This window comes from Microcebus murinus, chromosome 8, assembly GCF_040939455.1.
Source record: "Microcebus murinus isolate Inina chromosome 8, M.murinus_Inina_mat1.0, whole genome shotgun sequence".
NCBI classification, from domain to species: Eukaryota; Metazoa; Chordata; class Mammalia; order Primates; family Cheirogaleidae; genus Microcebus; species Microcebus murinus.
The window spans coordinates 75,720,791-75,736,125 of record NC_134111.1 but is presented as its reverse complement, the minus strand read 5'-3'; the positions used below and the strand labels follow the sequence as shown (position 1 = coordinate 75,736,125).

General features: G+C 36.0%; 1 protein-coding gene across 1 annotated transcript in view; it reads right to left on the bottom strand.

Annotated features, from left to right (window-relative positions):
- The window catches only part of BMPR2 (bone morphogenetic protein receptor type 2), a 145,896-nt gene that overhangs the window by 41,882 nt on the left and 88,679 nt on the right, over positions 1–15,335 (bottom strand). The window contains exon 4 of the mRNA XM_012738960.3: positions 306–416. Within this exon, the coding sequence (XP_012594414.1) occupies positions 306–416 (111 nt within the window). The remainder of the gene's footprint in view (positions 1–305; positions 417–15,335) is intronic.

The following is a 15,335-nucleotide window of genomic DNA, read 5'->3' as shown; positions in this document are numbered from 1 at the left end:
TTTGCTTCAAAATAATCCAGTGGCATGGAAAGGGGTACTGACTGCTGATTCAGTGAAACAATATTGTCCCTATGGGATAACTATCGAAGCTGGCTGGGTGACAGGTATTTGGTATAAGTTTGAAATTTTTTGTAAGAACTGTGGTAAAAAAGTTTGTTAGAGAGAAGGATGGTAGCTACCATATCACACAGCTTTTCTTTTCTTTTTTTAGCATTTACTATAGAAATTTTAAAAAGGGAAAAATAAATTTTGATTAGATAGCATATTTAATAAATGTTAGAACAAAAAAATAGTATTTTTTTTACCTGTCAACATTCTGTATCCAAAGCATAAGGCAACTATCAAAACAGCTAGGACAGAGACCGATGCCAAAGCAATGATTATTGTCTCGTCTCGGTTAAATGAGTGAGGTGGACCTAAAAGAAAACAAATTTTGAAACAATGTAATCCTTTTTTTTTTTTTTAGTATTTTGTGAAATACTGAATGACTGACTGACTTTAAGAAAGGCTGTATCAATACGTAATTAAATCAGTAATATTTCTATATCAATGGAAATGAAAGAAAAAATATTAATAAATTTGTGATAATTATAAATTATATTTTTTTAATCATACAGACTATCTTACATGGATTTAGAACACTGAAAAACCTATTTTAGGTGTGCTCCTAAATATTGATATATCAACTATATCAAGGAATAGCACAGACAGGATTGCATAACATTTAAGAGCATAGTCTTAGAATCATATCTGGTTTTAAATCTTGGCTCTACACCACTTGCTCAGTAGGCTTGAGCAAAATATTGAACTTTTCTGTGCCTTAGTTTACTCATTTGTAAAAATAGTACTCTGTATCTCCCAACTTAGCTGTGAAGCTTAGATGGGAGTCTAAGGGCTTAGTATAAGAATATATTATCCATGCAATAAATAGTAGTTGTGTTTATCAATATTGATATAGTATTATTAATGAAAAAAGCATGACTTTGCAGGCAGGCAATTAAATGTGAAATGAACTTGAAGCTCAGTTCTTCCACTTAATATATGATCTTGGGAAAACTTCTTCACCTGTCTAAGTTTACTTACTTGCAGAATGGGAACACACATATCTAAACTGAAGGGCTATCATGAGCATGTAAACATTGTACAGTGTTAGTTCTATTCTGTGGGTCAGATCATATATAGAGAGCAAATACCCTTTAGAATGAACATCCATAAACTAGAGCATAACCAGAAGAGACAAGTAGAACAGTGAAGGTACAAGAACTCTGAATTGTGATAGGTAGAAATAACTAAAAGTGTCTGATATGGAAAAAGAAAACTTGGGAGGATATGATATCTGTCTTCACATGGAAAAAAGGACTTGTTTTGAACAACTAGAGAAAATGATCAGATCCAATTAATACATGTTGAAGGACAGCAGTCTTTAGAACATCATATTAAAAAAACTTATGGCTTACCAATAGACCTGTCTTAAATGGAATGAGTTACCTTGTAAAATAGCTGTTCAATTTTATTAGAGGTATCATACAGTGTTTGGTAATACTGACCAGATGCTGGGCTTGATGACTGCTAATATCCTTAATCATTCTTTATAGTTAATCAAAATCAAGCATACTATATTGTAAAACTTCCTTATTTTGAACATTACAATTATGTGTTGTATTCAGATTAGAAACTTCTATGGCAAAGTAATGGCAAAGAGTTCCTCTGATAGGCATTCCTATTCTAAATGAATTTACTTGTCTAAGTCAAATTAAGTACAACTGTATATTAAAATGTCTAACCAGTATTTCTATCGATGGATCTGCTGAAGCACTAAAATACTCTTAATTTATAGGACATCTATTAGATATTAATAGATCTTAACATACTGATAATTGTACCTCCTTTTCAACATATAGAGTAATTTATAGGCAGAAAAGCTACAGTCTAAAAAAAGAAGAAAACAGAAAGTGTCAGCAAGGATGTGGAGAAATTCAAAGTCTTGTACATTTCTGGTGGGGAATATAAAATGGTAGATACAGAAGAAAACAGTTTGGGGGTGCCTCAAAAAGTTAAACATAGGCCCGGCACGGTGGCTCACGCCTGTAATCCTAGCACTCTGAGAGGCCGGGGCAGGCAGATTGCTCCAGATAGGAGTTCTAAACCAGCCTGAGCAAGAGCGAGACCCCGCCTCTACTACAGATAGAAAGAGATTAATTGGCCAACTAAAATATATAGAAAAAATTAGGCCGGGCGCGGTGGCTCACGCCTGTAATCCTAGCACTCTGGGAGGCTCAGGTGGGCGGATTGCTCGAGTTCAGGAGTTCAAAACCAGCCTGAGCAAGAGCGAGACCCCGTCTCTACTATAAATGGAAAGAAATTAATTGGCCAACTAAAAATATATACAAAAAATTAGCTGGGCATGTTGGTGCATGCCTGTAGTCCCAGCTACTCAGGAGGCTGAGGCAGGAGGATTGCTTGAGCCCAGGAGTTCGAGGTTGCTGTGAGCTGAGCTGACGCCATGGCATTCACTCTAGCCTGGGCAACAAATCAAGACTCTGTCTCAAAAAAAAAAAAAAAAAAAAAAAAAAAGAAAAAAGAAGAAGAAAAGAAAAGAAAAGGTTAGCCGGGCATGGTGGTGCATGCCTGTAGTCCCAGCTACTCGGGAGGCTGAGGCAGGAGGATCGCCTGAGCCCAGGAGTTTGAGGTTGCTATGAGCTAGGCAGATGCCGCGGCACTTTAAAAAAAAAAGAGGCCGGGCGCTGTGGCTCATGCCTGTAATCCTAGCTCTTGGGAGGCCGAGGCGGGCGGATTGCTCAAGGTCAGGAGTTCAAAACCAGCCTGAGCAAGAGCGAGACCCCGTCTCTACTATAAATAGAAAGAAATTAATTGGCCAACTGATATATATAAAAAATTAGCCGGGCATGGTGGCGCATGCCTGTAGTCCCAGCTACTCGGGAGGCTGAGGCAGAAGGATCACTCAAGCCCAGGAGTTTGAGGTTGCTGTGAGCTAGGCTGACGCCACGGCACTCACTCTAGCCTGGACAACAAAGTGAGATTCTGTCAAAAAAAAAAAAAAAGAAAAGGAAAGAAAGAAAAGAAAGAAAAGAAAGAAAGAAAGAAAGAAAGAAAGAAAGAAAGAAAGAAAGAAAGAAAGAAAGAAAGAAAGAAAGAAAGAAAGAAAGAAAGAAAGAAAGAAAGAAAGAAAGAAAGAAAGAAAAGGAAAGAAAAGGAAAGAAAAGGAAAGAAAAGGAAAGAAAAGGAAAGAAAAGGAAAGAAAAGGAAAGAAAAGGAAAGAAAAGGAAAGAAAGAAAGAAAGAAAGAAAGAAAGAAAGAAAGAAAGAAAGAAAAACATAGAGTTACCACAAGACCCAGCAATTCCAACTGTAAGCACACGCACCCGAAAGAACTGAAAATAGGTGTTCAAACAAAAATTTCTACACGAATGTCCACAGTATCAGTATTCACAATAGCCCAAAGTGGAAATACCACAAATGTTCATAAACTGATGAATGGATAAACAAAATGTGGTATATCCATACAAAGGATATACAAAAGGTTGTAAATTCTATGATTCCATTTATATGAAATCCCCAAAACAGGTGAATCCAAAGATTAGTAGTTGCCAGGGAATGCGTGAGAGGAAAATAGGCAGTGACTGCTTACTAGATTCCCTTGTGAGGCAATGAAAATGTTTTGGAACTAGATAAAGGTGACAGTTGCACAACAATGTCAATGTACTGAATGGTACATTTTAACACGGTCAATTTTATGTTATGTAAATTTTACCTCAATTAAAAAAAAATTATAATGATTTATTTTAGAATTTGCTAAATCCAAAGAGAAACTTTTATATTTAAGATAGTTAAACATATACACACCCCTAAATAATAATTCATAGATTCTTTACTATGGGATATACACAAATATTTTATGTGCTTACTGATCTTCCCTTATCAATACTGTCAAGTACTTCACTTTTGGACAACTCTGAAGCTTTTATTTATAATGTAAGACAATCAGTACTATTCCAGATTCATTATTATGAAACTGTCATTGCATCAGATTGAATGAAACATGATGCTTTCAAATATTCTAGAACAGAAATATTAATTATTTATAAAGGCACTAGGCTTTTTTTTTACATAAACAAAAAATATTTTTAAAACATTTTTAAGGAAGAAAATTGATGTTTATCATGGTACGTTTCCAAGTAAGAACACAAAGAATAGTATTTTGTTTTAAAAAAGTCAGCAAATAATGCTCACATTTTATTTCATGATCCATTATAATTAGTCAAAAGAGAGGAAATGTGGGAGGTGAAAAGTGGAGGACAAGCCCGGCACAATGGTGTGTGCCTGTAGTACCTACTCAGGAGGCTAAAGCAGGAGGATTGCTTGAGCCCAGGAGTTTGAGGCTAGCTTGGACAACATAATGAGACATAGTCAAAAAAAAAAAAAAAAAAAAAAGAAAGGGAAAAAGGGAAATAAAGAAAAAGGAGAAGAGAAAGAAGAGAAGAGAAGAGAAGAGAAGAGAAGAGAAGAGAAGAGAAGAGAAGAGAAGAGAAGAGAAGAGAAGAGAAGAGAGAAAGAAAAGAAAAAGGGGGGGAAAAGTAAAACTATTAAAACTAGAGAGGTTAGCTGGGCGTGGTGGCTCACTCCTGTAATCCTAGGACTCTGGGAAGCCAAGGCGGGCGAATCGCTCAAGGTCAGGAGTACGAAACTAGCCTGAGCAAGAGCAAGACCCTGTCTCTACTAAAAATAGAAAGAAATTAATTGGCCAACTAAAATACATAGAAAAAATTAGCCAGGTATGGTGGCACATGCCTGTAGTCCCAACTACTTGGGAGGATGAGGCAGTTGGATCTCTTGAACCCAGGAGTCTGAGGTTGCTGTGGGCTAGGGTGATGCCACGGCACTCACTCTAGCCTGGGCAACAGAGTGAGACTCAGTCTCAAAAAATAAAAAATAAAAAATAAAGAAAATAAAAGTAGAGAGGTTCAAAGGCTATAGAAGAAAGGGGTTCTTGTCATACTTAGCATTCTATAGGCAGTGGATATCAAAGCAAATTTCATCTACTTAAAAATATCTCTAATTTAAATTAGTAATCTTTAGTCTTGCTTTTATTATAATTTTTAAATAGATTTTTAAAATTAAAAAAAATTTTTTTTTTTTAAAGACAGGTTCTTGCTCTGTTGCTCAGGCTAGAGTACAGTGCCCCAGTCATAGCTTTTGCAACCTCATATTCTTGGGCTCAAGCAATGATACTGCCTCAGCCTCCCAAGTAGCTAGAACTACAGGCACGTGCCACCACACCTTGCTAATTAAAAAACAAATTTTTTTATGTGTAGAGATGGGAGTCTTGCTATGTTGCCCAGGCTGGTCTTTTTTATTTTTATTTTTTGGTTTACTTTTTTGTTTATTTTTTTTTATTTTATCGTATTATAGGGGGCCAGGCTAGTCTTTGAATGCCTGGCCTCAAGTGATCCTCCCACCTCTGCCTCCCTAAGTGTTGGGATCACAGGCATGAGCTGCCATGCCTGGCTTAGACTTTTTTAAAAGAGCAATTATAGGACTACAGAAAAATTATCCAGGGAGTTCTGAGAGTTACCATATATTCACTCCTCATCCCCCAAATTTATCTTATTATTCATACCTCCCATTAGAGTGTGCTATGGACGGAGTTGTGTTCTTCCCCCTGAATTCATATATATATATATATATATATATACACACATACACACACACACATACACATACACACACACACACACATATATATTAGGCAAGCATGAAAATGAGGTTTATTGAGGAAAGAAAGATAGGATTATAGGGCAAGAGCAAGATACAGGTTTACAGAACATGATATATATGCTACAGATGATGACTGGACTCATTGTCACAGGAGGGCAAGCAAAACAAAGGGCAGAGAGAGAGAAAGAAAAGCTGAATTCATATATTGAAGCTCTAATCCCCAATGTGATGGTATTTGGAGATGGGGTCTTTGGGAGATAATTAGTTTAGATGAGGATATGAGAGTATGAGAGTAGAGCCCTCATGATGGGATTAGTGCCCTTATAAGAAGAGACACCAGACCCTTTCTCCCTTCCTACCTTCTTTCTCCCTCCCTGCCTCCCTCCCTCTCCCACTACCCCCAACATGTGAGGACAAAGCAGGAGGGTGGCCATCCGCAAGCCAGGAAGAAAGGTCTCACTCACCATAACTTAACCATGCCATCATTCTCATATTGGAATTCCAGCCTCCCGAATTGTGAGAAAATAAATTTCTGTTGTTTAAGCCATACCTCTTTTTTCTAGTTTCCTAAGGTGGAAGTTTACTAAATCTGCAAGATTTTTTGTGAAAGAAAAGAATATACCCAATTATGGCTGGGTACGGTGGCTCATGCCTGTAATCCTAGCACTCCAGGAGGCTGAGGTGGAAGAATTGCTTGAGATCAGGAGTTCGAGACCAGCCTAAGCAAGAGCGAGACCCCATCTCTACTAAAAACAGAAAAAAAATTAGCCAGGCATAGTGACTCACACCAATAATCTCAACTATAACTGAAAACAAGAAGTGAGGTCTCCACTTTCAACCTGATTCAACTGGGTAGGAAGAAACATATATACCAGGAAAGTCTCTTAGATGTGGGGATATATCAACTGAATTGATTTTGAAATATACAGATTAAATAATTCAATTAATCAATTCATGTAGATACAGTTTCTTAACAATTATACTTTATATTTCCCATTGAATATTTTAGAGATATTCAAACAACATACTCAAAATTAAACTCCTTATCTTTACACCCACCACAAACCAACTTGGCTTTCATATTAGTGCCACTGAAAAATGATTAGTACAGAAGAGCTAAAAGTATTGAAAAAGAGGCAAAGGCAAATGAGTACCTAACAATTAAACATGTCTTTTAACTTGAACCATTTTTCATCATGAAATGCTCTTAAAAAATATAAAGCATTTTTCTTGCTTTCCTAAACTAAATAGATTTGGAGTAAACATCCACAAGATTGGGGTTACTATTATGAGTATCAATGAGTCTACAGTGATACTCTTAGGGACTTTAAGGGATGCTCAGACTCCTGGGGTTTTTAAAAATTACTGTATCTGATTTCCAGTTTTTCCATCTCATCTTTTGTCTATCTCTTTTTGATGTTGTCAATATGCTTGCCTTAATGTTTCTTAGAATCTAGTATGAGCTTTAAAAGCATATGGCCTAACTTGCTATAAATAAATGTAAAGTGTGAGAAAACAGACTCAAAAACCTAAGAGACTTTCCTAAAAAATTATGAGTTTTCATACAAGATTCTGTAGCATCTATCTTCCCTGCTTATAGGATTTTTAGATTGTTTTCTGGTTCTTGGTTGTGTACCAGACATACACAAGTATTTAGATAAGTACACCATTATTATTGTACCATCTCACTCTCCCAGTCTCCCATTAACTATATTAGAAAACTTCCATGTCACCCTTCATTTGTTTACAGTTGAAATAAATTTAAAAGGGGGAGATACGTGTACTTCAAAAGAATTTTGTGGCTGGGCGAGGTGGCTCACGCCTATAATCCTAGCACTCTATAAATAGAAAGAAATTAGCCAAACAACTAAAAATAGAAAAAATTAGCTGGGCACGGTGGTGCGTGCCTGTGGCCTCAGCTACGCTGGGGCAAGAGGATCAATTGAGCTCATGAGTTTGAGGTTGCTATGAGCCAGGCTGACACCACGGCACTCTAGCCCAGGCAAGAGAGTGAGACTCTGTCTCAAATAAAAAGAAAAGACAAAAGAATTTTGTGGTGCTGGAAAACCAGAAATGAAGAAGGGCACAAAAAATAAAATATTTTCTTTTTAATTTTATACCTATTGCAATAGACTGTTTATATAAACCCTTAAGTTGAAGCCTAAATCCCCAATGTGATGGTATGCATATAAGTGGGGCTTTGAGGAGGTAATTAGATCATGAAGGCACAGTCCTCAAGGATGGAGTGAGTGATTGCCCTTATAAAAGGAGAAGGAGACATGGAATCTCTCTCTTTCTCTCTCTCTCTGCCATGAGAGAATACAATAAGGAGATAGCCATCTGCAAATCAAGAAATGAGCCTTCACCAGACACCAGATCTGCTGGCACCTTGATCTTGGACTTCCCAGCCTCCAGAACTAAACCAGTACTTTGTTATAGCCACTCAAACTGACTAAGATTCCTAAGTAGGAAAACTTGTCCTGAGGTACTATGTCAGAGATTAGCAACCATGATGGACAGTTATTTAACTTTAAAATTAAACTAACTATAATTGACATTATCATAAACAATTAGTTGTTAGAAAGTAAGTATTCTATTACTGATGATAATATGCTACCAAAATATTCTAGGTCACAGTGGTAAAGTAGCTTAGTAGAAAGAAAGCCTAAGTTTTAATTCTTCCTTAGCCACTATATACAAATTATATAAATTTTCTGGGCTCTTACTTCTTTATCTATAAAATAAAGTGGTTATGGAACACCCACATCACCTCTAATGTGCCATGCTCCAGCCAAAGGAGAAGCGGAATAAGTAAGGAAGTCTCTGTAACCAGGGCTCATACATGCCACAGTGTATGCAAATCAACCGGTGGTAAATCACCCAGAAAGCAACTAGCTACAAAAGATGCCCATAAGAGAGTGCCCTCTACAGGATAGGTGAAGAAACTTCATCATTACAGGCCTGTTAGTGTGGTACTCATTTAAATGAGACCTTATCAGAAGTCCCTTGAACTTGTGTGATTGGTAAACTTCCCTTCTAGCATCTGGAGTGAGAAATTGTTCAGGACTTCAAAATAGATCAGGACATCCAGAGTGCAGCTACTGGTGCTTTGCAGAAGACAAGTGAGACCTATCTAGTAGGTCTTTCTGAAGACACCAACCTGTGTGCTATCCATATCAAACATGTAACAATTATGCCAAAAGATATCCAGTTAGCACACTGCATTTATGCAAAACATGCTTAAGAATCCACTATTATGGAAAATATATCATTCTCAAAAAAATTTCTCTTCTTCCTATTATAGGTAGTTCTGAACATTAGATATTTTTTCCCCAAAATAGGGTCAAAAAGTACCTAACTATACAGTTGCAAGTGGAAAAATAGTGGATAAAAATTAGGTATTGGCAGTTTTCCATTTTCATTTGTGTGTGAATTTACAAAATAATAGGGGGTGTAAAGCATTAATGCAAGTCAATGTATTTCAGTGAACAAGTTTTAGCAGTTCAATGTTATGACAATTATAAATAAACCTGTTAAACTTTTTTGGACGATGCTAGCATTTGGACTTTTAAAAAGTGAATTTCTTTTTTTGAGACAGAGTCTCCCTTTTGTTGCCTGGGCTAGAGTGCCATGGCCTCAGCTTAGCTCACAGCAACCTCAAACTCCTGGGCTCAAGCGATCCTCCTGCCTCAGCCTCCCAAGTAGCTGGGACTATAGACATGCACCACCATGCCTGGGTAAATATATATATATATATACATATACATATATATATATGTATATATATATATATAGTTGGCCAAATAATTTCTTTCTATTAGAGACAGAGTCTCACTCTTGCTCAGGCTGGTTTTGAACTCCTGACCTTGAGCAATCCACCTGCCTCGGCCTCTCAGAGTGCTAGGATTACGGGTGTGAGCCACCGCACCCGGCCTATAAATTTCTTATTGATAGCAACTAAATGGTGTCTGCAGCAATTTTACAGTAGTAGATTCAATCCATTCACTATGCTTTTCTAACTGAGTTGTCCTACATGCAAGTACATGTTTTTAATGCTGTCTGCCCTTTGTGCTATTCCTATAAGTTTGCTATTAACATAATTAAAAAATACATTAATAAAAAAACATTAAGTGGTTATACTAGGTGACTTTAAGGTCCTTCTAATTCCAAAATTTTGTGAATCTTGTTACATTTTTTGAAGGCTCAGTATTCTTTACTTTTATTTTCAAATTTATAAAAGAAAATGCAGTATAACTTTTATATTAAATAGACATTAATTAAAAATCTGAAATATGAATTATTAATTCATATAATGGGGAGGATGAAAAAGTATCAAAATAGATTTTTAACCATGTTAAAAACCATACTAATGGTTAAATATTTTAAATTAAAAACGTTCCAAGGATATATTACATGGGCTAAAAATATGAGATCCCTGAAAAACTGCCAGGAAAAATATTTCAGTATGTGTATTCACGTGTGTGCAATAAAAGAAGCCTTTAACTAGAAGACTCTGAATTTAAGGGTTTTTTTTTCTTTTAAAAAATCCTTTTTATGTTGTATATGCTATATATGTGCTATACCTGAATTGTCTTGCTCCCCTAGCGCTAATAAACCTTCTTTTTCCTCCCTATTAGTGTTCTCAGTTAAATACTCAGCCAAATGTAAACACTGTTATGTATGCCTGTGTGCAATGGCTGAGCTTGTACAAGCAAGCACTTCCTGAATGCAGAATAGACAGGGAACCGCTGTCTGCCTCATTGGAGCCTGGGATGTTTCTGTTTACAAATCCTGGAGCCAGGCGGGGGCCACTACTGGAGGCGTGCTGTCTGCTTCCTTGCTACACTCAGCCTTTGTCTGGGTCTGTGTCAAAGAAAGAACAACATTGTTACATGTGCAGCAGGCAGCAGCAAAGGGAAGCTTAAATATAACACACGACCCTTTATGCCAGCTCCTTAATCTTTTATCACTCTGTATAGAAAGGCGAATTGGGGATTAGTTGTTTTGTTTTTTAAAGGAATATACTTCTCACACAAACAGAGAAAAACATTTAAAGTCGAAACAATTAATGTGATGAAGGTTAAATGAATTCCTTAGCAAAATCATCCAAATTGCTAAAATACTGTTTGTGTATATTATGCAGCTCAATCTTTTGAACAAATATTTTTATAAGGAATAACAATGTTGATTTATTTTAATTAATATGTTTAGAAATGCAGTAATCATAATCAGATTGATGTTCATGTTTAATACCCTAAAAGCAAATTGAAAGGGGGCAGATTTCTTGTTTGTGTTTGTTTTCAAACAAGTATTTAATACTGAATATTTAAGACTGTGTTAAATTTAACTTGTCTCATTTTGAATAGATCTAACTTATAAGAAACAAACAAAAAATAACAATAAACAAAAACAGCACATACTTTGTAACTGAGTCAATTTTATAATCAGTTATGGCTGAATTGTATAAAAGGAACAATGGAAAACTAAGGGAGTGAGAGAGAAACAGCAGACTGAACAAAAAAACAAAACTAAACTAAAAACCAAAAAAAAAACCCCAAAAAACAAAAAACAAAGCTAGAAAAGACAAGAAAAAATGGGAAAGACATTCAGTGCCTATCCTCCTTAACTTTTAGCTTTATAAGTATTTACAATTTGAATTTCTTTAGAGTGTATTTTAAATAGATTATTTTATGATTATAAGACACTGAATTGAAGCATTTTGTTTCTTTTATTAAAGAATGAATTAAAACAATTATATTTGATTGGAATAAAATCATTAAATAAGTGTAAAAGTCACATTTAAGTAAACAGGTTAAGAATTTTAATAAATACAAGAAAAATAGAACACAAGGATTAATCTGTAAACTATTCTACATTTTTAAAAATCCATGAAAGTGTAAAGAAAACACCATTAAATATGGTCTTAAAATATTTTTGGTATAATTCTACCAGGCCTTAATTAATTACCTCTGTTCTGTTCAGATATTTTTGTTTTTAGATATGATAGTTTGTTGCTCTATACAACTTTCTAAAGGAAGCATCAATTGAGTAAGAAAAGTCAATTGGAGCCTAAATTAACACTCTAGCAAAATGGAAATCCCTGTAAAGTTCATTATTTAAAACAAAACAAATTAAAATTCACAATATAGAAAATTCACAAAACTCCCAATTCAGGCTCAAACCAAAGAATATGTATGTCATTTAAAGATGCCCGGTCAATTTTCCCAAGTGGGCTACAAATGATAGTTCTAAATCCAGAATTCATACTAAAGACCTTTGTTCTCATAAAATGATCATGAGATAATTTGGCTATAAAAGTGAAAGATATACCTTCCAATCATTTACTGACTGCACAACAAAATATGAATTGCATTATGCAGATAATTCCCCCTAATCCATTTTATGTTCTTTTAATTATGATAGTAACTTTTTTTTTTAAAAAAGAGTCTCACTCTGTTGCCTGGGCCAGGGGCCAGAGTGCTGTGGTATCAGCCCAGCTCACAGCAACCTCAAACTCCTGGGCTCAAACAATCCTTCTGCCTCAGCCTAGTAGCTGGGACTATAGGCATGCGCCACCATGCCCGGCTAATTTTTATATATATATATATATTTTTTTTTAGTTGCCCAGCTAATTTCTTTCTAGTTTTTGAGTAGAGATGGGGTCTAGCTCTTGCTTAGGCTGGTCTCGATCTCCTAAGCTCAAATGATCCTCCTGCCTCAGTCTCTCAGAGTGCTAGGATTACAGGAGTGAGCCACCACACCTGGCCTATGATAGTAACTTTTGCTCACTCTTATAAGGAAATAGTATTAATAGGATAGATGTTTGAAGAAAAATGATTAGCTTTTTTTCTATTCAATTTCTGCTTGCGGGTTATTTCCTAGTTTCTTCCCTTTCTCTAGCTTGCCCCATTTTACATGAGTCTTTCTTTAAAACTTTTTAAAACTTACAAAATATAACTCACATACACCAAAATGTTTATACTATAAGTGTAGTTTAGTGAATTATTATGAAGTAGACACTCATGTAGCTACCACTTAGGCCAAGAAATAGAACATCCAGGATCTCAAAAGGCTCCTACCAGCTCCTTCTTCGTTCTAACAGCCTTTCTCTGCCCTAGAAATAGCCGCTGACTTTTGTGGTAATAATTGACTTTTGTGGTAATCATTTCCTTGCTTTTCTTACTAGTATTATCATCACTGTATGCTTGTTTTTGACTTTTCTAAATTTTTATAAATGGAATTTTTCATGCCTCACTTCTTTTTTCAATAATGTATTTTGAAAATTTAACCATGGAGTTACATATGTGGCTGAAATTCATGCAGGGTTGCTTTTCTGTGTAACAAATGTAATTATTTTTCCTTGTAATGAGTCCGAGGACTTACTATAATGACAATTAAAAGATCACTGTGGCCAGGCGCGGTGGCTCACACCTGTAATCCTAGCACTCTGGGAGGCCGAGACGGGCGGATCGCACGAGGTCAGGAGTTCGAAACCAGCCTGAGCAAGAACGAGACCCCGTTTCTACCATAAATAGAAAGAAATTAATTGGCCAATTAAAAATATATAGAAAAAATTAGCTGGGCATGGTGGCGCATGCTTGTAGTCCCAGTTACTTGGAAGGCTGAGGCAGGAGGATTGCTTGACCCCAGGAGTTTGAGGTTGCTGTGAGCTGGTTTGACGCCAAGGCACTCTAGCCCAGGCAAGAGAGTGAGACTGTCTCAAAAAAAAAAAAAAAAGAAAAAGAAAAAAAAAGAAATCACTGTATGTAATCTCTATTAAATTCCACAAATGTATACATTTGGTTTTTCAGTTATATTTAGGACTTTAAATATCCAATTTTGTTTCCAAGAGAAAAATATTAAACAAAGCAGACAATTGTCTACTCTTTAGCATTTCTAATATTTTGGCAATAGAGGCAACAGCCAGCAACAGAGGCCAGAGTTAATAAGATATGTACCTAGGTTAGGAAAAAAATTAGAAAAGCTTGGGAATTAAGAGACAAGGTGGAGGAAAATAATCATAAACTGGACAGGGCCTTAATCATAAACTGGACAAGGCTTTATGAAACCAGCACTGTTCAGAAAACTATCCTTAATCTATTTCTAAAACCCCTGAAATCCTTAATTCACAAGGTTGTTCCTTCATCCCTAAAGCACCTATAGTAATTTATTTGATAATTTGACAAAAGAGTCATAGTAAACATGTACATTTACTCTTTTATGAAAGGATATTAAAATGAATTGTGTCTCCATCGGATCATTATTGACTATTCTCATCAAAATTGTCTATAAATACTGTTCAACAGTAAGGGTAGGAAGGCAAAGTGACAGAATACCTAGGGCACTGATGATACCAATGGTAGCTTAGAGTAAATGTTGGTGGTATTTTATCATTCTTCAACACAGATACTTCTTTTTCCTAATTCCTCTCTTTGTACACTTTCTTTTCTTTTATGTTCTCTTCTTTCTCCCAGTACATATTCCTGTCTGCAAACCAGTCTCACAGGCACCCACATGTCCTGTTTAGAAGCACTGGAGAAATTCTGGCATATGCAGGAAGTTCTATTTTTAGTCCAACTCTATCTTGGTTTTTTTTTTTTTTTTTTAATATTAATTCTAACAATAAGATCTATCTTGGTTTTAAAACAAAATAAAACAAAAACAGACAAACAAAAATTGTATAAAACACTTGTAGTAAAATCTAGTAAAATGAGAATATATATATATATATATATTTTTTTTTTTTTTTTTTTTTGGAGACAGAGTCTCGCTTTGTTGCCCAGGCTAGAGTGAGTGCCGTGGCGTCAGCCTAGCTCACAGCAACCTCAAACTCCTGGGCTCAAGCAATCCTGCTGCCTCAGCCTCCCGAGCAGCTGGGACTACAGGCATGCGCCACCATGCCCGGCTAATTTTTTCTACACATATTAGTTGGCCAATTAATTTCTTTCTATTTATAGTAGAGACAGGGTTTCACTCTTGCTCAGGTTGGCTTCGAACTCCTGACCTCAAGCAATCTGCCCACCTCGGCCTCCCAGAGTGCTAGGATTACAGGCATGAGCCACGGCACCCAGCCAAGAAATATTTTTGATTTGCACCACTGTGGGTACATTTCAGATGTCCATTCTTACATATCACAGTTTTTATTTTAAAAGGAGTGAGGAACATATAACATACACCAAAGAAGAGGTGGTATATATATAGTATCTACATATTTAGTACCACCTCTTTTTTAGATGTTTTTGTATATATAGATAAATATACATATATAACCATATATCTTTTTAAGTTTAGAAGGTAACTCTTCTTGCTTCCTAAAATTCTCCCTTCCCTATAATTGAAATATATCCACCTTCTTGCTACGGCTTCATGATAAATGGAGTGTACCTCCCACTCCTTGAATTTGAACCTGGCCATATGAACTGATCAGGCCCAAGAGAAGTTGGCAAATATAAAGCGAGGAGAATTCTAAAATACACTTAGGTAGTTGGGTTTGCACTCCTAGTGATCAGATAATCCACTATGTGAGGAACTTGTCCTGAGTAGTTGCTATCCCAGACAGAAAAGATCTGAACTGACCCTGTAGCCTAAAGCTGAGTCCAG